Source organism: Centropristis striata, chromosome 1, assembly GCF_030273125.1.
Source record: "Centropristis striata isolate RG_2023a ecotype Rhode Island chromosome 1, C.striata_1.0, whole genome shotgun sequence".
NCBI lineage: Eukaryota > Metazoa > Chordata > Actinopteri > Perciformes > Serranidae > Centropristis > Centropristis striata.
In genome coordinates, this window is record NC_081517.1 from 44268496 (window position 1) to 44293787 (window position 25292).

The 25292-nt window shown below is 40.8% G+C and overlaps 2 protein-coding genes across 2 annotated transcripts; both read left to right on the forward strand.

Annotated features, from left to right (window-relative positions):
* Positions 1-1388: 1388 nt before the first annotated feature.
* Positions 1389-13978, forward strand: LOC131979558 (uromodulin-like; the record flags this gene model as incomplete). Its single annotated transcript, XM_059343586.1, has 8 exons — positions 1389-1458; positions 3359-4135; positions 4652-4860; positions 4989-5140; positions 5724-5966; positions 6509-6668; positions 12525-12600; positions 13611-13978. Coding segments are annotated over 8 exons (1707 nt in total), but the record flags the coding sequence as incomplete, so codon positions are not given.
* A 1520-nt stretch (positions 13979-15498) lies between these two features.
* c1h17orf67 (chromosome 1 C17orf67 homolog) lies at positions 15499-23585 on the forward strand. The gene is made up of 3 exons (XM_059343621.1): positions 15499-15625; positions 22213-22313; positions 23457-23585. Exons 1-3 carry the CDS (start codon positions 15571-15573, stop codon positions 23571-23573), a joined length of 273 nt encoding a protein of 90 aa, XP_059199604.1. The 5' UTR covers positions 15499-15570; the 3' UTR covers positions 23574-23585.
* Positions 23586-25292: the final 1707 nt, after the last annotated feature.

Genomic DNA, 25292 nt, shown 5'->3' on the forward strand with positions numbered 1-25292 from the left:
GATGTTTTCCATGTTTGTTCTCTGCAGTCAAAGAGAGCTGCTCCACATTTCAAAGAAACCTGTTTGATTAAAACCCCGAAACTTTTCAAAGCCAGACAGTTAACAGATAGATTTAAAAATAATTTTGTCTTTTTTTAAATATTGTGTGTCGTTTTTAATAATTTTGTGTTCTTTAAAATAATGTGTCTTTTTTAGTAATTTTGTGTCTTTTTGGTAATTCTGTTTCTTTTTTGGTCATTTTGTTTCTTTTTTAAGTAATTTGGTTTTTTTTCTGTCATTTTGTGTCTTTTTTGTGATTTTTGTGTCTTTTTTTGGTAATTTTGTGTCTTTGTTTTAGTAATTTTGTGTCTTTTTTAGTAATTTTGTGTCTTTTTTTGTCATTTTGTGTCTTTTTTTGGTCATTTTGTTTCTTTTATAAGTAATTTAGTTTCTTTCTGTCATTTTGTGGTCATTTTGTGTCTTTTTGGGTCATTTTGTGTCTTTTTTTAATAATAATTGTGTGTCTCTTTTGGTCATTTTGTGTCTTTTTTGGGTCATTTTGTGTACTTTTTTTAGTAATTTTGTCTTTTCTTGGTCACTTTGATACTGCCGCCATCGGCTCCCATTTAATTTGAGTTTGAGACCTCTGATCTAGAATAATTAAGTCATGTCACAAATCATGACTTCAATCAAACATAAGAGACTGATCACATCCATCCACCTTCAAAAAACTTCAGTTTAAAACTGCTTTTAATGTATGACCAATATTGTTGTTTTTATTTGTAACTGCATTTTCGTTGTGTTTTAACTGTAAAGCGTCTTTGAGTACCTTGTAAAGTGCTCTATCAATAAAATGTATTATTATTTATTATATTATTATGACTTCTTCAGGCCTCCTTCATAACAAACATACAGACAGAATGAAAAGGATTAAAAAACGGACAAAATAGCCTAAACACAAAGGGTTAAAGTCAGAAACAAATGCGATATTCTCTCTGGTATTTCGGTCACTGTTGATGAAAAGTGGAATTAAATGGACAAGTTAGTCGATACATTAACGAACAAACTTATCAAACCAGGAAGTTTCCATTATTTTTTAAATTTTTCACCTGAGATTGATTGTGGTGCCATAAAACATATTGACTCTGGACTTTCTGTCTGAATTTTATCTTAATTTTATTTTCTTCCAATTAATAAGTAACTCTTCTGATGTCAAGGCGGGCAATGAACACAAACACAGGCCTATAAATATTCACCTGCTGGGAGATTTTCACTTAAAACATCTTTTCACCAACACAGTCTGTCTCTGAGGTACGTACAAACGTGTTTTTTTACTGGAGCATCATTTAAAAATATGCTTTTAAGAAATCTCTTTCGACTTTTTCAACAGGTTTTTGTTGTGGATTTGATCCATAATGGGGGTGCCCAGGAGTTTGTTATTGCTCCTTATTTTGCAGTTTTCTACAGAAAACACTTCAGGTAAACTCTCTCATATTTTGTGGATAATGATCATTATGGCATATGGACATATAAATAGAGAATTAAAGGATTTTAGATTAGACATTATGACATATTGACATATATATGTAGATCTTTGGAGGATTTTTTGTGTCACATATTTGTGCGCTGCAATTAAAAGGACTCTAATTGAATTATGTTTCCCCTCACACAAATTGTATGTGGTGAAACGAACAACATTGGATTCATCAAAATATAATGTAATGTTTATTTCTAGATTTAGGATAAAACATGTTATTGTTAAAATATGTTAAAATGTGTTATTATAGGGCCACGGGGCAATCCAACCGAGCACTATTGTTATACTGTGGATTTTTTCTTCTTCCTCTTCCGGAACAATTTCGTCCCGCTACAAATTATATATCAAAACGTGCAGTTTGATCGGGATCGGTGTGCTAAACTGCCCCAAATTTTGCATTGAAGTGAATGGGACGGCCGAAAAAAAATGAGTGAAAAAGAACAATAATTGGAGATTTTCAAACGTCTACTCCTCCGGCATAATTTCACCTAGAGACTCCATTTAAACTTTAAACAGTAGACACAAGTCTTGTGTATCGGTGTATTAATCCACGTTTCGATAGGTCATATAGTTTTTTATCAATCCCTGTTCAATGACCATGATAATTTTTGGAGAAATTCTGAGATTATAATGGGTGTGTATTGCACGGAATGTTCGTGTCACAGTGTGTGACATCATCACCAGAGTGTAGAGGGAGAGAAAAAACTGTCAAAAAATAAATTTGTAAACTGCGCTCCAGGCCGCAAATTCCACTCTACAGAAATAATTTATGCATAGAAACGTAGGAAAAGTAGTCTTCTCCCTCACAATCCTCTGGTAAAGCTGTCAGAGTTATAGTTTGGGCGTAGGACGCAAAAATGATCCACCAACACGCACCAACGCAGGAAGATTTCTGTAGAAAAACATATTTAACAGTTTTTCAGATCGCTCTAACAAAGCTATTTCTTCATTTTTCTTCACAAAAAACATATGTAGACGTTCAGGAAGAACTCAGGACGCTCAAAGTGAAGTCGGATCAATGATAGGTATTATGGTTTTGCCAAAAATGCTTTCTGTTCGAGGCCAGAAATTCCAGTCTGTCCACCTCTGGCTGCTGATTGATTGTTCTGCTCTGATTGGTCGACCCCAACGCCTTTAATCCTTTAATGTGATACAGTTACAGATACACGCAAGCACACTCCTCCAGATACACATGCTTCTCTCTCTCACACACACACACACACACACACACACACACATAGCTTTGTGATTTTCGTTACACACACACAAATGTGCGCGTAAGCGCGCACACTCCTCCAGATACACGTTTCACACACACACACACACACACACACACACACACACACACACACACACACACACACACACATACATTTTGAGGTTAAAGGGCATAGGTTGCTGTATAAATAAATACTTGTAAAGGAATGCTTGTTGTAGGTGTGCTCCTTGTATATTATATAGTATCATAACATCACTAGTATTAATTGTTTGAAATCTCTGTAGAATCTCATCATAGTGTACACACACCGGCAGTAGCCCCCGTGGCCCTTTCAGAATTTTCTAGTTTGGTATTTGCAGTACTGAGAGACTACTTAAAACTTCACATTCAACTGTGTTAATTATGTCCTTCCAAAGATATAAAAACTAAATCAATAGTGGTAATTTTGTACAATTCTACAGGGACCTGTTCTCTCTGTAGTCGGATTTGTTTCCAGTGGAATTGCAATCTCAATATCTAACCACAAATGTTATGTTATTTTTTGTCAATGGCGTGTAACAGCTTAATTTTTTTTTTTAGTGTTTAAAACAGCAGGCGTATAACTCTCCTCGTTTGTTTCACAGGGACACCCGTCACCAGCTGTGATTCATGTCACAAGGAAGCCAGCTGCCTGGAGTCTCAGGAAAGAGGCGACGCTTTTCCCGTGCCGCTCTCTTGTGTCTGTAAAGACGGCTTTGTCGGCGACGGTCTCGCCTGCTACAATCCCAAACTGTGCAGTGACTCCTCTTGCTGTAGTCGAGGCTATCACTGGTCACCAGACCGGGGCTGTGTGGACACTGACGAGTGCTCCCTCCCAGACTCGCCATGCTCTAAACCTCAGGTTTGCAGAAACACTCCAGGCTCCTTCGAGTGCCTGGAGCCTTCCTCCGACCCCAGATCGGACCCCTCTTCCCAATCTGTCCGGTTCAGCTGTGGACACGATGTTTGTCCTGCAGGCATGGACTGCATCAGCAGTAATGGGAACCAATGTTCTGACCCCTGTGAGCACTACACAGTGCTGAATGATGACTGGCGTTCAGTGAACAACACTTCGAATCAGTCACACTGTGACAGAGATATTAACTGGAGCGGCTGGTATCGCCTGGTTCTGGGGCAAAACAGTGCTCTTATTCCAGAGTATTGTGTTGGTGTAAGGAGGTGTGGAACAGCTGCCCCACTGTGGATAACAGAACCGCATCCCACACAAACGGGTGAAATTGTAACTCGCACTGTGTGTAATCACTGGACGAGCGGCTGCTGTGAATTTTCCTCACACACCATTCATGTAAAGCTCTGCTTTGGAAACTTTTATGTCTACAAACTTGTGAAGCCATCAGTATGTAATCTTGCATACTGTGCAGGTATAAAAACATCTTTCTGCTCTAACAACAAATCAAATGATTTAATCTAATCCATCCATTTATGTATTAAAGACACCTTTATCCTCTTGTTCTTAGATTCAATTTAAAATTGATGAACATTTAAAATCTTTTGAGGGTTTGGGGTCCACAACCAACATGGTCTCACAGGAATCTGTGAAATAGCCACGGATTCGCTGAACTCCAAATCCGTGGAATAGCCACGGGATATGACTGTCATTAACTTGCATTGTAGCGAAATCCGTGTCAGTTTCACGGAAATTTGAGTGATTCCGTGGCTATTCCACGGATTCCTGTGAGACCATGTTGCCACAACTGTGGTCACCATGAAGATGCCAGCATTGTTTGTGAATGTAGTTGTTAGTCATAATGTAGTTAAAATGACATAGTGATGTAATGATTCATGGAGGTTCTCATCTTGATCTCGTCTGGTATGTTTTATTTAACATCTTTGCAATCTCACACGTTTATTTGGTGAACTTCTATCTCTTTCTTCAGATCACCACCCTCGTAACCCGCCTTCTCAGCTTATTTGTGGCCGTGATAAAATCCAGGTGGGTCTGGATTCGGCTCATTTTGTATCCTCTGGTTTGAGCCCCTATTCTGGAAACTTGGCATCCCGCAACTGCTCCAGGGTCAGAATGCATAACGACGTAGTGTGGTATGAAGTGGAGGCCATGGCAGGTGCCTGTGGAAACACACTGAGGGTAAACACTTTACCCCTTTTTCTCTAACAATTTCTCCTAACATGGTCCTGTTGCTGCTAATCCCACATCCAGTCAAGCTGATATAACCATTAAACTGACTAATAATTGTATAATCTGCTGTCTTTCAGACCAACAGCACACATGCAATCTACTCCAACATTTTATTTATCTACCCAATAAGCAACGCATCCTTCAACGTTCCCGTGAGACTTCCTTTCTCCTGTGCGTATCCTCTGGACATAGACGCCAGCCTGAATGTGGCCCTCAAACCAGTCATGCCGTAAGAAGCCTTTTATTGAATGTGACCTGTTGTAAAATAACAAAGCTCCTATGTGGAATTATTGTTATGTGAGCACAGCATTTAAGCATTTAACTCTGATAGGATCACATGACATAACCTGAGACAAACATTATAAAAACTGTTGCTGTCAGTCTCGTTATTTTAGCCATTAGAGCTGTAAAACTTATGAACTAGTTGAGCAACGGATAATTGATCTATTTATAAATTAGTCATTCCATTTTTTTAATCCATCAAACATGTGAAAAGAAAAAGGTTTACCATGTGTTTAGAGTGCATGAAGAAGTTAAACTCACCTGGAAGAAAGCATGAATGATTTAGTTGTATTTAGAACGTGGGCTGCTGGTGTGGTTCCCCCTCTTGTGGCCAAAATGAGTATTACAACAACAAACACTTGAAAATTGACCCAGACAAAACAAAACAAATTCACCTAGTAATCACAGTAGGGAAAGGACTTCTTCTTTTTTTTTTGCTTACATTTTTATTGAAATGTCTCAACTCCATAACAGGATCAAGAAAATAACTTGGCAAAAAGACTTGGTCATAACAGAAATGTTCTTGATAGGGTTGAAGTTGGCCTTGAAGGCTCAGGTGCCAGAGTGGAGGCCTCCATGTCTCTGTTCCGCCACTCCAACTACACGGAGACTTATCCAGCAGGCCGGGTCACCCTGCCGGTGGGCTCGCCGTTGTACGTGGGCGTCTCTGTGCAGGAGACTGATCCGAGCTTTGCAGTTGTTCTGGAGGACTGCTACGCCAGTCACTCTTCATCCCCTGACAACTCCATGCAGTACCCTCTGATCAGGAACAGGTAAGTGGATGGATGGTTGGATGGATGGATAATGGATGGATGGATAATGGATGGTTGGATGAAGGATGGATGGATGGATAATGGATGGATGGATGGATGGATTGGTGGATGATGGCTGGATGGATGGATGGATGGATGGATAATGGATGGTTGGATGGATGGATGGATGGATGGATGAATAATGGATGGATGGATAATGAATGGATGGATGGATGGATGGATGATGGATGGTTGGATGGATGGATGGATAATGGATGGATGGATGGATGATGGAGGTTGATGGATGGATGGATGGATGGATGGATGGAGGATGGATGGATGGATGATGGATGGATGGATAATGAATGGTTGGATGATGGATGGATGGATGGATGGATGGATAGATAGATATCACAGTATATAGTAATAATAGTAATTGCAGAAACAGTATATATAATAATAATAATAATAATAATAATAATAATAATAATAATAGTAGTAATAACAATAATAACATAGCAATGTGTGGTGTGGTGCTGATGACCTGCTCCATCCTCTTCCAGGTGTCCCACCGACCGCGGACAGGTGTCAGTGGTTGAGATCGGCTCGTCCCTCCAGGCTCGTTTCTCTGCCATGTTCTTCCTGCTTCACAACCAATACAGAGACGTTTACCTTCATTGCAGCCTCAGCCTGTGTGACCAGAGGAGTTCCTCTTGTGTTACAGTAAGTCACACACTTCACTTCATCAATAACACCAATCAATAATCAATGCCAATTGTAGTGACCCAATTGCTACTCAAAAAAGATGCCACTAGTATGATGAGATCCCGTTTATAGTGTTTTAAGCGCACAAATTAAATGTCCAGTTTCCATATATCAATTAACTTTAGGTTATTTACATAACCCCGGTTCTCTGAGTAATATGAGTGAGATGTCTCACTATGGGATGCACGCCCCCTTTGCAGACCTCAGAAGCATTAATCTCAATACGCCAATCCTGATTGGCTGGTAAACGTGTCCGTCCGTCCGCCCACGGTAGTCCCACCTCCTATAAGTACCGCCTGCGGACGGGAACACGTCATTCAAGATAAGCACCTCTTCTCACCCGCCCAAGCAAGAAGGGTTGTCTGGTGAGACATCTCACTCATATTACTCAGAGAACCGGGGTTATGTAAATAACCTAAAGTTCTCTTTCATAATATTTCGTTCGATGTCTCACTATGGGATATGGTTGCTCCCGTATTGCCAGACAAGCTTATCCAGCGTCCACCAACCCTCAGGGAAAACAATCTGTTCCAATCAGGACATCAACACCGCGCTTGCCACGCAAGGAGCGGAGACGTCCAACATATAAAAGCGGACAAAAGTGAGAGGCGAGGACCAACTCGCCGCCGCACAAATGTCCTGAACAGACACTCCCCTGAACAAGGCCCAGGATGTAGCCACGCCCCGAGTCGAGTGCGCTCGCAGACCCACAGGTGGCTGCAAACCCTGACCCGCATAGGCCAAAGCAATCGCCTCCACCACCCAGTGGGACAGGCGCTGCTTCGTAATAGGCTTCCCTCTATGAGGACTAGCCCAGGAGACGAACAGCTGATCGCTCCTCCTGAACCCCCCAGTCCTATCCACATAGGTGCGCACAGCACGGACTGGACATAACGCATGCGACCGCAGCTCACCAGATGAGGCAGCAAAGGCCACAAGGTCAATAGGAGAACATGAGCCCACCACCTTAGGCACAAAAGCCGGGTTGGGCCTCAAGGTCATCCTCACATCCCCCGGGAAGAACTGAGTGCACGACGGGTGCACCGAGAGCGCATGAATGTCACTAACCCGCTTCGCCGAAGCCAGAGCCAGTAACAACACCGCCTTGAGAGACACGTGTTTCAAGTCGGCCCCCTCCAGTGGTTCAAACGGAGGGCCCTTGAGCCCCTCCAAAACCACAGCCAGGTCCCAAGGCGGCACCAGCGGCCTGGACACGGGGAGAAGCCTGCGCGCCCCCTTCATAAAACGGCAAACGAGCGGGTGCTGGCCCACCGTCAGCTTCCCAAACCCCACGTGGCACGCGGCAATAGCCGCCAAGTACACCTTAACCGTGGAGAAAGCCTTCCGACTGTCAATCAGGTCCTGCAAGAATGACAAAATCACCCCCACCGGACACTGAAGAGGAACGTGGCCGTTTCTGTGGCACCACTCCACAAACACCCTCCACTTGCAGTCATACAGAGACCTAGTGGAGGCGGCTCGAGCACTCTGAATAGTGGAAATCACTCGCTGTGAGAGACCCCCAGCTGACAGATTGAGCCACTCAGGGGCCAAGCCCAGAGCGCCAGGCGCTCCGGGTGCGGATGGAAGACCACCCCCCCCCCTTGCGACAGCAGGTCCCTGCGCAGCGGGAGCTGCCAGGGCTGGGTGCACAGCAACCGATATATCTCCGCCAGCCAATGCATCGCAGGCCAATGCGGAGCTACCAGAATCAGCGCGTGGCCGTGCTCCCTCACTCTGGACAGAGTGGGGGGTATCAAGGCCAGGGGAGGGAACGCATAAAGAAGCTCGTGCGGCCAGGCGTGCGCTAATGCGTCTATGCCGAGGGGAGCATCCACGCCGCGCAGAGAGTAAAACAGCGCGCACTGCGCGTTCTCTCGCGACGCGAACAGATCCACCGCGGCCCGACCGTAACGGGACCACAACTGCTCCACAACCTCCGGGTGCAGAGTCCATTCCCCGTACACTGGCGCGCCCCTGGACAACAGGTCCGCGCCCGTGTTCAGGACTCCCGGAACATGCGTCGCTCTCAGGGAGAGGAGACGACCGCAGCTCCACAGGATCAGTCTGCGTGCCAACATGCTGGAGGCCCACACTCCAGACGCCCCTCACAGACCGGCCCTCGTGAATCCCGCCCCATCCCGTCAGGCTGGCGTCCGTAGTGACCACCTTCCTGGACAGAACGGAGCCCATGGGTACCCCGCGGGTCAGAAAGGACGGGACTCGCCAGTGGCGCAGCGACCTGGCGCACCCCGGCGTGACCGGCACCATCCGTGCGCCATGACGCACGGGGTCCAGCCCACATGAGGCCACCCACAGCTGGAATTCCCTCATGTGGAGGCGACCGAGACGGACTACGAGAATGGCCGACGCCATCAACCCGAGTAACCGAAGACACAACCTGAATCGAACAGATTTCCCCGGACGAAAAAGCGCGAGACATGTCCTGAAGACCCTCACACGCTCCGCCGAGAGGCGCGCCGTGAAAGACACCGAGTCCAGGGATAATCCCAGAAAGATTATCTCCTGCGCCGGGGACAGCACGCTCTTTTCCGCGTTTATCACGAAACCCAGATCCACCAGGTGTTGCATGAGAATACGCGTGTGCGCTCTGGCCTCCCGTTCCGACTGTGCCAGCAGCAACCAGTCGTCCAGATACGTGGCCAGGCGGATGCCCTGCCGTCTCAGCGGGGCTATCGCCGCTTCCGTGCACCGCACAAACACCCTCGGGCTTAAAGACAGGCCGAAGGGAAGTACGCGATACTCGCGAATACCGGTCCCCCCCCGTTTGGGAACCAGAAAATACCTGGAGTAAAAACCGCTCTGACACTGTGCGGGGGGAACGACACAAATTGCTCTTTTGTTTAACAGCGAGAGGATTTCCTCCTGCAAAACACGAGCTGACTCCCCCCGAGCCTGAGAGTGTATTATACCGGCGAATCGCGGAGGAACGGCGGCGAACTGCAACCTGTAACCCCGCGAAATCGTCCTCAACACCCAGGGCGGAGCCGCGAGTGCGGCCCATCTCTCCCACCTGAGGGAGAGAGTGGTCCCGCACCGCAGCCCCTCCACCACGAGAGGCCCCAGCCGCGGTGCGGTGGCGGCCTCCTGTGGTGGAACAGTGGCACGGCACCCGGACGGCACAGTGGACGGCCGTCCGGGTGGGCAGCGCGGCGGCCCCGCCGTCCCCGCCTCGGCTTTTACCCGAGGGGGAACAGCGAGCGTTGCCACCGCGCTGCTCATTGTGATTCTTTTGGCTTTTATTAGCTGCGCCCTCGGCACTCGGCCTGGATGCGGCAGCGGGACACATTTTATTTTCTTTGAGAAAATGTGTGTGTGTGTGCGTGCTTGTGGACGTAAGACAGGGGCAACCGCTGAACTCTCCGCCGTCAAACGTCCATCTCTCCCGGCTCGCTCTGGCGCAGGCCGTGGCGGCTGGGAGGCGGGGGCGTGGGGGGCCCCCGGGCACACGCTGAAAAGCCGAACAGGTGGGGCTGGAGAACGGGGAACGTCCAGCTGCATCACCGGTGGAGAGAGGGGCGGTCAGGCCGCTCTCTTCTTTTTCCTGGCCTGGCCGGTAGCTTGCGCGGGCGGGGCCGGCGAAGCCGCGGCCGGGACCGAGGGTTTTCTGGGCCAGCTGGGCCGACCTGGCTGGGAAGGCGGCGCAGGCTGGGGTCTTGGCTGCTTAGGCACTTTAAACCGTGAAACCTGGGAAGCAGCCTGTGCGAAGGTTTTACGCTGCGCAGGTGGAGAGGGCGCAGGGGGCTTACGGGGGAGGCAGAGCTGGAGAGCCTCATCCTCCTTCTTTTTGGCTTCACACCGCCGTTGCATTGAAGCCAACGCGGAGCCAAAAATCCCCTCCGGGACAATGGGCATGTCCAGGACGTCGTCCTTCTCCCTGTCCGACAGGTTGGCGAGGTTGAGCCACCGCGCCCGTTCCTGCAGGACCATGGTCCCCATCGCTTTCCCCGTGGCCTGGACCGCGCAGCGTTGGACACGGAGACACAGGTCGGTAATGACCGGGATCTCCTCCCACGCAGCCGGGTCCTGAGTTTGCACAAAATCCTCACACAACTCAGCCTGGTAGGCCGTGAGCAGGGAGAGGACATTGAGCGCTCTGGCCGAAAGCGCAGCTGCCTTGTAGGCCTTTTCAGTCAGGGCTGACTGAAAACGGTCCGACTTAGACGGCAGGCTGGGGCTCCGGGAGGACACCGCTGACAGCCGCGGGTGGAGGTGCGCCGCGACGAGTGGCTCCATCGGAGGCATACGGAACAGGCCCAGGCTCTTCATCGCTTCACAGTCGAGGGACGAGGCACCGGGGACCGGGCTCCTGCTGCTGTAGGGGCGGTCTTTCCACGAGCGCGCCACCTCATCCAGCAGTTCTGGGAAGACGGGGAGAAGTTGCCTTGTCGCGCTCCTGGCCAGGGGCAATTTCTTCCCCTCGTATCGGGACCTGGTGGTCTCAGCTACGACAGCAGGCCAGGGGATGGCCAGCCGGGCAGCAGCGCGTTTGCACACGTCGAGCATGTCCGAGCTGGGGAGGGGAGAGGCTGGTAAGCTACTCTCATCTCCATCCCGAAAGGCAACGGAGACCGCGGGCTTTGCAGCCCCGGCCGGAGTGATGAAGACGTCGTCCTCTTCTTCATCCTCTGATATGAGGAGTTCAGAGGCGCAGTCATCATCGTCCCCATAGTCCAATTCCAGGACGTCTTCCTCCTGCGGGGAGACCGTGGCGAGGTCAGCCTGGGAGCCCCAGCTGGCACAAGCCTCCGGTACCGCCACCGCAGCGACCCCCGTCTCCTCTCCGTCTCCGGCGGCGCCGTCGGATGGGAGATAGGGGTCGAATCCAGACAAGCTAGCCTGGCGGGCTAGCCGTCGGCGGAGACTCTTGACCGTGAACACCGCGCAGTGTTGACACGAGCCGGGGACGTCGATAGCTAGCCGGGCGTGTTCCAGCCCTAGGCAGCCCGAGCAGACCTGGTGTGGATCCCTGCTCGCAATCTTGTTCCCACAGCGGCACGAGCGGGCCGCTGAGTCTCCGTGCCCTCTGGTGTGAGGGGTAATCACCTCCATTCCGTGCGAGCTGGTGTGCAGGCAGGGAGTCGAGGATGGTTAGCTGGTGTGCTAACGCTAATTGCACCGAGGGACCGGCTGGTGTGCCGACACTCGGTACTCGAGCTGCCTGGTGTGGCGCCGAGGACAGTGCTGACCAAACCGTGGTGGGGCTAGGAAGCACTGAAATCGATCTGGTATGATCGACGAAGCAAATAAAATGTCCAAAAAACTAGCTAGCGCCCGGCGACAGAAGCTAAATAAGATCCGTCTACAGACAGTTAAGCTAGCCAGCCTTGGACGCAAGATATGCTCCGGGTGAGAAGAGGTGTTTGAATGACGTGTTCCCGTCCGCAGGCGGTACTTATAGGAGGTGGGACTACCGCGGGCGGACGGACGGACACGTTTACCAGCCAATCAGGATTGGCGTATTGAGATTAATGCTTCTGAGGTCTGCAGCGGGGGCGTGCATCCCATAGTGAGACATCGAACGAAATATTATGAAAGAGAACTGAGTTTATTGTAACATTTCCAAACAAAGATATACTTCTTTCTTAAATAAATAGTTATATTTCCAACTTATACATCACATTTCTGTGGTCAAAAAACTGTGTGCCTCTCGGGCATCTCACCACAATCAGTAATACACCGGTGCCTTTATTAACTCATGACATCAACAACAAACAATCAAAGCAAAATAGCTTTTACACCAATAAACACTGGATTTTAATGGTATTTTTTCTACCCTCTCCCACCACGTAGTCTTGCAGAAGTAGGATAAATCGCTCTGTTTCCAACTCTGAACCTCTGACTACCCTCACCATTGGACCAATCATTTGTGAGTATAAGTTACAGTTTGGTCTCAGGGCTAATGTCTGAACACAATTTACTATGTGGAATTAACTAGAGAATGAAGAAATTGCAGTAGGAATGCTTAATAGCTGATGTTGTGCTGCCATGTTGGCAGGAATGTGTGAAGTAGGACTAGTTTGAAAAGTGGGATTAATTGTAATTGTAATTAATACGAATGTAATGAAAAGTTGAATCATGCCAATAATGTATAAAAATGTGGAATATCTTTCATGTTGGTTGATTGGCTGATTTTTCACTGCAATGGTTGCTTATAGGGGTAAGATATAGTTGAAGTAGTAGGAAAAAGGTGCTCAAACGTGTTTGAGGAGAACTGGTTTTTGAAACACAATAGTAGTATGTAGAGACATAGGTCACAAAAACAGCTCGCTGATAGAAATATTGAGCTTTATCTACTTAGAAAAGGTAAGGCAACTTTTTTGCATCAGATTATTATGTAGGTAAAGCAAGGCTAGTCTTTGCTACTTAATTTTAAAAGAAATTAGTTTTTCAAGTAAAGTCAATTTTAATTCATCAAGTAAATTCAACTTAACTTTATAAGTAAAATCTATTTAATTAAGCTAAGTTGACTTTACTTGCAAAATTAAAATTGACTTTACTTGCAAAGTTAAGTAGACTTTACTTTCTAAATCAAATAGACTTTACTTACTACATTAAATAGACTTTACTTACTACATTAAATAGACTTTACTTACAAAACTCATTTCTTACGTTCAAGAAATTAAGTAGCCTATACAAAGACTAGCCTTGCTTTATCTACATAATAATCTGATGCAAAAAGTTGCCTTACCTTTTTTAAGTAGATCAGGCACAATATTTTGTATCATGCTTGGGCTATACACCAGTTGGAAATGGAGAGAAACTGATGTTAATGTAGGCAGTTGTCTAAAAGTGCTGCGGAAAAATACTATTAATAAAGGATGCCTCCAGCATTCCCACCAATAATCATGTTTTTTTTTCTTTCCTATTTATTTTCAGGGGAAAAGTCACCTGAATGAGCTGGTTACATGCAGACATAATACGAACACATTCCACATTGTGATATAATTTTGTTTCAAAATTTTTTTTATTGATAAATCATCAGATTATAAAAACTGGTGTTACATTGTAAAAGAAAAGAAACTTGGATGAGCATATGGATTTTTCTTTTCAACCAATGACTATTACAAACAATGACTATTGACACATTATAGTATAAACTGTGCAACAAATATGTGTGTATGTGCTAAAATATCATTTGTCTTTTTAATCACAACTCTGTAACTTGATGTTGGAATATGCAGTAGTTACCAAATAAAGTGAAATATTGTAGCATTGACTTTGGTCCAGACTGAAATGCCAGTGTCTTCTTCAGTGTTTTTAATCATCAAATAACATAAATCAGTCAGACAGACACAAAAAAGACACAAAATGACCAAAAAAAGACTCAAAATGAACAAAAAAATACCAAAAAAAGACACAAAGTGAACAAAAAAGACACAAAATGACCAAAAAAAGACACAAAATGACTAAAAAAAAGACACAAAATGAACATAAAAAGACACAAAATCACCAAAAAAATCCCCCCAATGTTACCCTATGGAGAGGCTAGAGTGATGACATCATCAAAAAATGACACAAAATGAACATAAACATGAAATCTTAAAAGTGCAGTGTAAAAATGCACAAAATGACTTCTTGTAATTAATGTTGGTCTGCTGAAAAACCCCCACAGTAAGTGGTTATTTTTTATTGGCTTCAAACCTTTTGTATTCCTATTTATACTGTTAAACATGCATTTGAGCATGAAATATGTTAAGTTACTGCACTGTAAACAAATAGACACAAAATAAACAAATAGACACAAAATGATCAAACATTACACAAAATGAACAAAAAAAGACATGAAATTACCAAAAGAGACTCAAAATGAGTAAAAAAAAAAAAACAACACAAAATGAAAAGCAAAATTGAAATATAAAACTTTGTCACAACATAAAACAGACCTCAAGGAGTTCATTTTTAGTTAGAACTCAATTTAGACCAAGACTTTGAAGAGCAGAATATTCTGAAGGTTTTCACAGAGAGGTGTGAACATTTCTCACACATCAGCTGATTTATAGAGCATTTAATTCTTTATAACATGGTTTTATATAATAGAAAGAGTCTTTATGTGACTGAGTCTGCTCTGCCATCTAGTGGACAGACTCAATATACAGCACAAACTATTAAAAAACTCACTTAGAGGTTTAACCCTTTTTAAGTTTGGGGATATTTTGTTGGTTTTGACTCCTTTTCATTCTGCCTATATAAACCACTTAAAAATATTTACCTTGACGTGTTAATATCATTGTTTTCACCAAACCTCACCTTTATGACCTGATTATTATTTTCATTTTGACTTACTGGATCAACATTTTGAACACAAAAAACACACATAAAAACACATAAAAAACACAAAAAAAACACCAAAAAAATTCAAAAAATACACATAAAAACACATTAAAAAGTCTGAGTGGGTCCATTCTGCATAACGAGTACTCTTACTTTTGATACTTTAAGTACATTTTGATGCTGATACTTTTGTACTTTTACTTCAGTAAGTTTTGAATGCAGGACTTTTACTGTAGTGGAGTCATTTCACAGTGTGTATTAGTACTTTTACTGCAGTAAAGGATCTGAATACTTCTTCCACCACTGATTATAACCCAATGAGCCTCAGATGAAGTTTCATCTGTAAAGAATACTCTTTCTAGCACAGAAAGCGTCTGATAAAGTTTTCCTTTAAACGTATTCGATTTGTTTGATCAGTAACATGAGAAGGTGTGAGATAGTTTGTGGATGACGTGCAGGAGGAGGAGGAGGAGGAGGAGGAGGAGGAGGAGGAGGAGGAGGAAGACCCTCTGGACTCTGGTAGACCTGAGACAGACGAGGCTCAGACAGCAACCAGGAGACCAAGATGAAGAAGCTGGTGGTGATTCTGCTCTGCCTGGTCCTGCTGACCGTCTGCACAGGTAGGAAACTCTCTTCACCTCCTCTTCTCATGGAGGATTCTCCTAAAATCACTGATCCTAAAGCACGGTGTGTTCACTGGTTGTCAGAAAGGAAAACTGCAACAACAAAAAAAGGTGTTTAAAAACAGTAAATCTGAGGGAAATGATCTTGCTGCATGGACAGATAATTTACCTTGACAAGATTTATTAAATTAGGATTAATAAATATAGAAATAAACATGTTGTAAGCAATGTGGTTTTTTGTGTGTTTTTATGTGTGTTTTTTTATGTGTTTTTATGCTTGTTTTTTTGCAATTTTTTATGTTTTTTTGTGTGTTTTTCTGTTTTTCTGTATTTCTCTGTGTTTTTATGTGTGTTTTCTGTGATTTTTTTTTGTGTTTTTTGTTAATTTTTTGTGTTTTTATGTTTGTTTTTTGCATTTTTTAATATGTTTTTTGTGTGTGTTTTTGTGTTTTTTGTGATTTTTTGTGTTTTTTGTAATTTTTTTGTGTTTTTTGTGTGTTTTTATGTGTGTTTTTTGTATTTTTTTGTGTTTTTATGTTTGTTTTTATGTTTGTTTTTTGTAATTTTTTTATGTTTTTATGTGTGTTTTGTATTTTTTTTGTGTTTTTTGTGTTTTTTATGTGTATTTTTTGTGTGTTTTCTTATGTGTTTTTATGTGTGTGTTTTTTGTAATTTTTTGTGTTTTTTGTGTTCAAAATGTTGATCCAGTAAGTTAAAATGAAAATAATAATCAGGTCATAGAGGTGAGATTGTGCTGAACTGTGCACTAAGTCTAAAGGAAATGATCTTGCTGCATGGACAGGTAATTTACCTTGACAAGATTTCTTAAATTAAGATTATTAAATCTAGAAATAAGCATGTTGAACGCAATGTGTTTTTTGTGTATGTTTTTATGTGTTTTTGTGTAATTTCTTAATGTATGTTTTTTATGTGTGTTTTTTTTGTGGGGTTTCATGTGGGGTTTTTTGTAATTTTTATGTGGGTTTTTTTGTAAGTTTTTATGTGTTTTCATGTGTATTTTTGGAATTTTTTTTATGTGTTTTTACGTGTGTTTTTTATGTGTATCTTTTTGTAATTTTTTGGTGTTTTTATGTGTATCTTTTTGTAATTCTTTTTGTGTTTTTTATGTGTTTTTATGTGTGTTTTTTGTTGTAGTATTTTTTTTAATGTTTTTATGTGTATTTTTTTGTAATATTTTTGTGTATTTTGTGTGTTTTTTGTGTTCAAAATGTTGATCCAGTAAGTCAAAATGAAAATAATAATCAGGTCATATAGATGAGGTTGTGCTGAACTGAAATTATTAAATCTAGAAATAAGCATGTTGCTCATCACTTTAGCACCGAGAACACGAGGTCAACACTTATTTATTATTTGTTTAGAGTCAAATCGTCCTCAGAAACTTCAACACAGTTTGCTTCTTTACACAATTACTTTAATAAATCTTGTCAAGGTAAATTATCTGTCCATGAAGCAAGATCATTTCCCTCAGATTTACTGTTTTTATTTTGTTTTTAGACACCTTTTTGCAGTTTTTTTACATTTCCCCGTTGAGGGATTAATAAAGTCTAAAATCTTAATTCATCTCTTCTCCTGCAGAGTTATTTTTTTTCCTGTTCTGTTACGTTTTATGTGCAATTACCACTCCAGTGCAATATTGTTCACTGACTGTCTACTATGTGAAATTACTGTCTGAGTGCAATAATATTTATAGTGCAATAATATTTATATTCATATTATCTAATAACATTACCTCTGGAAGCTCCCACTCCCGCTCCACTTTAAATTATTTATTCCTGTTTGTGATATTTTTATACCTTTAACCCTTCATTGTCCTTAAGTTGTTTTTGTATTGTTGTTCTTAATTGTTTTATGCACCAAGAGGAGTTGCACTCTAATTGTGTTGTATTATATACAATGACAATAAAGTCTATTCTATTCTATTCTATTCTATTCTACACTGTAAAAAAAAAAATCAGTTTAATTTATGGTAAAATACCGGCAGCTGTGGTTACCAGAATTTCACCGTAAAAATACAGTGAGTTGGTTTTCCATTGTAAATTTTAATGTAAATATTGGCAAAAAACTGTTATTTAGATTGAATAATCCTGCTGTTTTTAGGGTAAGTGTGTCTTTGTGATATTATGGTATTTATCCATTAATTTTCCATATTTTTTCCCAAATATTTTTACAGTTTAATGTACAAGATTATTTCCCTCAGATTTAGTGTTTTATCTTGTTTTTAGACTAAACACCTTTATGCAGTGTGAATAAGATTTCGGCAATTTCAGCTTGCAAGAATGCTGCTGAAATGCACTTTTACACACACAGATTCAACATAAATATCAATATGATCATGCAACAAAAACAAAATGCACTAAAAACATGCAGGACTGAACTAGATGATTATGTCTGTACTTAGCTCACCTTAAGTTACTGTCTTACTCCATGCTAAAAAAAAAAGATAATTTCCCTCAGATTTAGTGTTTTTATCTGGTTTTTAGACACACCTTTTTGCAGTGCAATTTTTCTGAGAATCAAAAATGTGTTTTTCCTAATGAGACATAACAGGGATGGGCAACTTAAATGCTGCAGGGGGCCACAGTTTATCATGTTCACTACCACAGGGCCACATATAGGAGCATCACTTCACCAGATATGATGAAACTGACATTTTAAATATGTTTACAGTGCAGTAACTTAACATATTTCATGCTCAAGTGCATGTATAACAGTATAAATAGGAATACAAAAGGTTTGAAGCAAATTAAAAATAACCACTTACTGTGATTTCTTTTTTTTTTCAGTGCAAGAACAACAGACCAACATTAGTTACAAGAAGTAATTTTGTGCATTTTTACACTGCACTTTTAAGATTTCATGTTTTTGTTCATTTTGTGTCTTTTTTTTAAATGATGTCATCACTCTCGCTTCTCCATAGGGTAACATTGGGGTGATTTTGGGGCGGTTTTTTTTGTCTTTTTAGTCTTTTTTTGTTCATTTTGTGTCTTTTTTTGTTCATTTTGTGACTTTTTTTTGTCATTTTGTGTCTATTTGTTTATTTTTTTCCAGTGCAAGAACAGCAGACCAACATTAATTACAAGAAGTAATTTTGTGCATTTTCACACTGCACTTTTAAGATTTCATGCTCAAATGCATGTAGTTGTACTGAGGGCCACTTCAAGTGAGGGTGAGGGCCGTATGTGGCCCCCGGGCCTCCAGTTGCCCATCCCTGATAGCTAGAGAAAGTGTTTTGCCACGTTGCTGAGAGTCCAGACAGCAGCAGCAGCTCTGTTGACTCCCAGCTGAGGAGCAGGGACCCGAGTCCCCGAGGAGCCGGGGCCATGAATGGACACTTTGTTACCTTCCTCCAAAACAGCCGGCCTCCAAACACACACACACACACACACACACACTGGCTCAGAGAGGCCAGTGTGTGTGTGTGTGTGTGTGTGTGTGTGTGTGTGTGTTCTTGTACTTCCTACATAGTGAGGACCAGGACACGTTTTTAACCAACAGAGTGAGGACATTTTTGCAAAGTGAGGACATTTTGGCCGGTCCTCACTTCTTTAAAGGCTTTTTTGAGATTTCAGACTTTGTTTTAGGAGTTAAAGGTCACAATCAGGTTTATGTTAGGGTTACGGGCTAGGGAACAAGGTTATTATAGTAAAGAAAAACAAAACGTAATAACGAAAACTAGAATTGAAAAAACATTTTCGTTAACTGAAATTACTTTTATTTTTAAATGATAATTAACTGAAACTGTATTTTGTGGTTACAAAACTAACTAAAATTATAGTAAAAATGTCCTTAATTTTCCTCTTTGTCAACTTTTTTCATACATAATGAAGATGGATCAGACAAAGGAAATAAAGGCAAAATTTACTGTGACCTCTTTTAATCTCCCACCCAACAAATACCCCATTACAAAAAACTACAACTAATAAAAACTAAACTAAAACTAGCAAACTCACTCTAAAAACTCATTAAAACAAACTGAATTTGAAAACAAAAATTCACAACAAAATTAAAACTAAAATTAATGAAAAATCCAAAACTATTATAACCTTGCAAGGGAATTCACTGTTCCAATGAGGGTCCTCACAAAGATAGAAGTACAAGAATGTGTGTGTGTGTGTGTGTGTGTGTGTGTGTGTGTGTGTGTGTGTGTAAACAGCAGCAGATAGAGTTCAGAGGTTCTTTCATTCAGAGGAATGTTCAGCAAACAGCTGTTAGTTTAGAGAAAAACAAAATAACTCAGAGTCAGAAACTGGAACACACTCACATGGGCCAAACTTCAACAAAGTTACAATTATTTTAATAAATAAACTGCTTGAAAGTTTTTTTTAAACATTTTTTAACTGGCCAACCAAATGTGTTATAGGTAGGTCAGTGATATGACACTTATTTCTACATGATGATGTCATTTTTTTGCTCATAAATCATGATTTATTTGACCTTTGACCGCAAAAATGTAGTTACTGCACTCTGGTTTTGCTGTAAAAGGTTCTAATAGTAGTTGTTGTTGTCTTCTTTCAGCTTTTATATTTAGTTTTCAGTGAATAAACATTCTCAAATTGATTTTGTTATGAGTGTATTTAAAAGTGTTTAACAACTCGATTCAAAGATTTGTGTATTTTAGACTTAATATTATAAAGTAATGTTATATTTTAGTGTAAATATAATTTTATCTCACTTTTTTACTTACTTTACTGATCATTTATATTATCATTGTCTTCACTATTCAACATAATAAAGAAATACAAAACTACACTGTATCACAGTATAATTTGTCTGAAATAAAGAAAAAATTAAATCTAAACTTAGATAAAACAGACATCAAGGAGTTCATTTTTAGTTATAACCCAATTTTGACCAAAAATGTAGTTACTGCAGTGAGCTTTTTTTGTTCATTTTGTGTCTTTTTTTGTTCATTTGTGTCTTTTTTTGTTCATTTTGTGTCTTTTTTTTGTTCATTTTGTGTCTTTTTTGTTCATTTTGTGGCTTTTTTTGTTCATTTAGTGTCTTTTTGTTCATTTAGTGTCTTTTTTGTTAATTTTGTGTATTTTTTTTGTTCATTTTGTGTCTTTTTTTGTTCATTTTGAGTCTTTTTGTTCATTTTGTGTCTTTTTTGTTCATTTGTGTCTTTTTTTGTTCATTTTGTGTATTTTTTTGTTTATTTCGTGTCTTTTTTTGTTCATTTTGTGTTTTTGTGTTCATTTTGTGTCTTTTTTTTGTTCATTTTGTGTTTTTTTGTTCATTTTGTGTCTTTTTTTGTTCATTTAGTCTTTTTTGTTCATTTTGTGTCTTTTTTGTGTTCATTTTGTGTCTTTTTTTGTGTTCATTTTGTGTCTTTTTTTGTTCATTTTGTGTCTTTTTGAGTCTTTTTTTTCATTTTGTCTTTTTTTGTTCATTTTGAGTCTTTTTCTTCATTTGTGTCTCTTTTTTGTGTTCATTTTGTGTCTTTTTATTCATTTTGTGTCTTTTTTGTTCATTTTGTGTCTTTTTTTGTTCATTTTGTGTCTTTTTGAGTCTTTTTTTTCATTTTGTGTCTTTTTTTGTTCATTTTGAGTCTTTTTCTTCATTTTGTGTCTTTTTTGTGTTCATTTTGTGTCTTTTTTTGTTCATTTTGAGTCTTTTTCTTCATTTTGTGTCTTTTTTGTGTTCATTTTGTGCCGTTTTTGTTCATTTGTGTCTTTTTTTGTTCATTTTGTGTTTTTTTGGTTCATTTTGTGCCGTTTTTGTTCATTTGTGTCTTTTTTTGTTCATTTGTGTCTTTTTTTGTTCATTTTGTGCCGTTTTTGTTCATTTGTGTCTTTTTTGTTCATTTTGTGTCTTTTTTGTTAATTTTGAGTCTTTTTTTGTTCATTTTGTGTCTTTTTTTTGTTCATTTTGTGTCTTTTTTTTGTTCATTTTGTGGCTTTTTTTGTTCATTTAGTGGCTTTTTTTGTTCATTTAGTGTCTTTTTGTTCATTTTGTGTCTTTTTTTGTTCATTTAGTGTCTTTTTGTTCATTTTGTGTCTTTTTTGTTAATTTTGAGTCTTTTTTTGTTCATTTTGTGGCTTTGTTTTGTTCATTTGTGTCTTTTTTTGTTAATTTTGAGTCTTTTTTTGTTCATTTTGTGTCTTTTTTGTTAATTTTGAGTCTTTTTTTGTTCATTTTGTGTCTTTTTTTTGTTCATTTTGTGTCTTTTTTGTGTTCATTTTGTGTTTGTTTTTTTTCATTTTGTGCCTTTTTTGTTCATTTGTGTCTTTTTTTGTTCATTTTGAGTCTTTTTTGTTCATTTTGAGTCTTTTTTTGGTCATTTTGGGTCTTTTGGGTCTACACTGTATCACAGTACAATTTGTCTGAAATAAAGAAAAATTTAAGTCTAAAACTTTGTCACAAGATAAAACAGACATCAAGGAGTTCATTTTTAGTTATAACTCAATTCCGACCAAACATGTAGTTAGTGCAGTTAGACTCTGTAGGGCAGAATCTATTGAATTGTGTTTATTGAATCATTTGTTTCCCAGCAGCAGCAGCAGCAGAATGCCTCCTCTATCAGGTGATCTGACAGTAAACAGTGTGTTATCTGTGTGTGTCAGAGGCCAACCCCATCATCAAGGAGAGCTCTGCTAAACAGCTGCTCCGCAGTAAGAGACAGGACCGGCCCTCCAAACCAGGACACCCTGATGAACCCATGAGGGTAAAGTCCACTCAGAGAGCCCACACAGTTTATTATTGATTAGTGATCACACAGACATTTCACCATCCACTTCATTCATTACTGACTGTTGATCCTGCTGGTTCTGCAGCTCTGTGTTTGTCTTTATACACTTTATTTTAACCCTTTGGAGTCTTGGGCTGCTTTGTTTTTGTTTTTTGAATGCTTTTCATTCTGACGCTTAAAACATGTTTACTACGCCATGTTGGTATCATTTCTTTCAGCACAACCTCTCCTATAAGACCCTAAAAATTATTATTTTCATTTTGACTCACTGGATCAATATTTTGAACACAAAAACATGCAAAAATTATTACAAAAAATACCCATAAAAACACACACACAAAAATACAAAAAAACTAGGGCCGGGACTCGATTAAAAAAATAATCTAATTAATTAGAGGGTTTGTAATGAATTAATCAAAATTAATTGCATTTTAATCGCATATAGATATTTGACCTGAGAACAGTGAGAAGTATTTTTTTTTTCATATGGATTTTTAGTATACTGTTGAATACCACATTAGCGTCCACGCTAGCTAGCACACTAGCCGCTAGCTGCTATATGTTTAGCATTGAGGTGATGCTTGAGGCTGGATGTGCTGCTATGGTGATATGTGAATTCCTTGTTGCCTAGCAACACAACCATGCTCTTATGGACGCTTCCATCCGTTGGTTTTTAGTAACTAAATGTCCCATCATCCACGGGGCCAACCAAAGGTCTCATCAGCTTCTTCCTTCATGTTCACTGTGGTTTGTTGTTGTCTCAACTCATCAACGCTAGTTGGTGCTCCAGTATAATCGCTCCTCCTGAAACTCATCCAGTGAGAAACGTTCCGCGGTGCAAAAATAAGTGCGATTAAAATGCATCATTTTTTTAAATCGTTAATTTTTGAGTAATTAATTAATCTTAATTAACGCGTTAAAGTCACGGCCCTAAAAAAAACATTAAAAAACAGAATGCATCCATTCATCATGTTATTGTCTCATTATCTCATCTCTCTAATCATTCTGCTGCCGTGGTGTATTCATGCTAAACTGAAATCAGAGGAATAAGTCAGTGGTTCCTCCCTCTAGCAGTAATTCATGCTCCTCCTCCTTAATCACCTCCTCCTTCTCCTCCAGGAGCACCTGCTCCACATGCAGGCTCTGGACCAGAGGGCCCAGGAGACCAACATGGAGAACTGGCTCAACCCCCACTGCTACCCCCGCTGTGACAGAAACTACGGCTGGCCCGTCTGATCACGGTGATGAAGACAGACACACAGGGGTCTACAGGGGTCCACAAGGGTCCACGTGGGTCCACAAGGGTCCACAGGGGTCCACAGGGGTCCACAAGGGTCCACACGGGTCCACACGGGTCCACTAGGGGTTCACAGGGGTCCACATGGGTCCATAAGGGTCCACAAGGGTCCAAAGGGGTCCACAAGGGTCCACACGGGTCAACTAGGGGTCCACAAGGGTTCACAAGGGTCCAAAGGGGTCCACAAGGGTCCACACGGGTCCACTAGGGGTTCACAAGGGTCCACATGTGTCCACAAGGGTCCACATGGGTCCACATGGGTCCACAAGGGTCCACATGGGTCCACACGGGTCCGCTCTCACTTCAAGCACAACATTCACTTTGTACATGAATGCAACACAGCAGGGTGATATCAGCTAAATTGGGCCACTTTTTGGTAAATCACTTGGGACAATAACACAATACTATAAATGCCTTTTCCATGTGTTTTTATGATTAATAATGACTGTTTCTGTGTTGAAATGATCAAATAAAATTTAATTATGTAGTCCCTACAGTTCTTAAAACATCGGCTGTGCCAACTTTTTTTTGCATGAGTAGTTTCGGTTAAAATGGGCCGGTCAAACTGCAAAGGGAAACAGTCATTTATCATCAATTTTAATTTTAAAAGACAATTGTTTATACAGCCACATAAGATCTAAAGTATTGCAATTGCAACTACTTTTGCTGCTAACACAGCAAAGTAGTTTACTACATAGTTCAATACATGTTTTAGTTGAACCAAATGTCATGCACGTGTGTGTGTGTGTGTGTGTGTGTGTGTTTGTGACCCATTTTACCTCAGTGGGTTAAGGTAAATTGGGCCACTAAGATAAACATTAGTTTTCCAAAAATTATGTTGATTTACCAAACTAACAGCATTATTTCTGATGGATGCCATCAAGACAGATATTATGCATAGTTTTTTATTTGCTTGTTTGTTTTTAATAGAGATATAGAGAATAGATTTATCATCCTTATAATAGTTAAGTTAGATTTGGCTACTAACCATGTAACTTTCTGATGCAGTCTAGATTTGAAGTATTGTCCCGCTCACCATAGCAACCATTAACCAATCAAAAAGGACAAGCATTCCTGCTTCAAGTCATCTTGTTCTTCTATGAATCTCTTTATCGACTTTTCTTCTTTTGCAGAGTGAATTACTTATTTCCATGTGGCTCATTTCTCACAGCTGTTGTGTTGCATCTCTTCCTGTTTTTTGTGAGTTCATCACAGCTGTTTATCACAGCAGGAAACCTCAGAAACCTTTGAAACACTTTCAAAAGAGGCAAACTGTTTCCCAACAGAGATTTCTACCAATAGAGTATAGCTCTATTTTGTTACCCTTCCTATATATAAATATATATATATATATATATATTAATAGTTTTGAATCGAGACACATCATCACCAAAAAAATCAACACTTATAAAAATGATCATAAACATTGCTGGGCTTTGTCTTTACATATAAAAAAGAAAAACGAGTGTAAAAGTAAAGTGACAGCCTGTTTCAGAGCTGTTTCCTCTGATGCTCAGTAAATGTGCTATAAGGTAGAATTATTGATTGACAGGTAAAATATGACTTGACCTGATCACCTGATCAATTTATCATTTTATAATGTTTGAACTGTTCTTTTCTCTCCACAGTGATGACCAGAGTGACAACATGGACTCAAC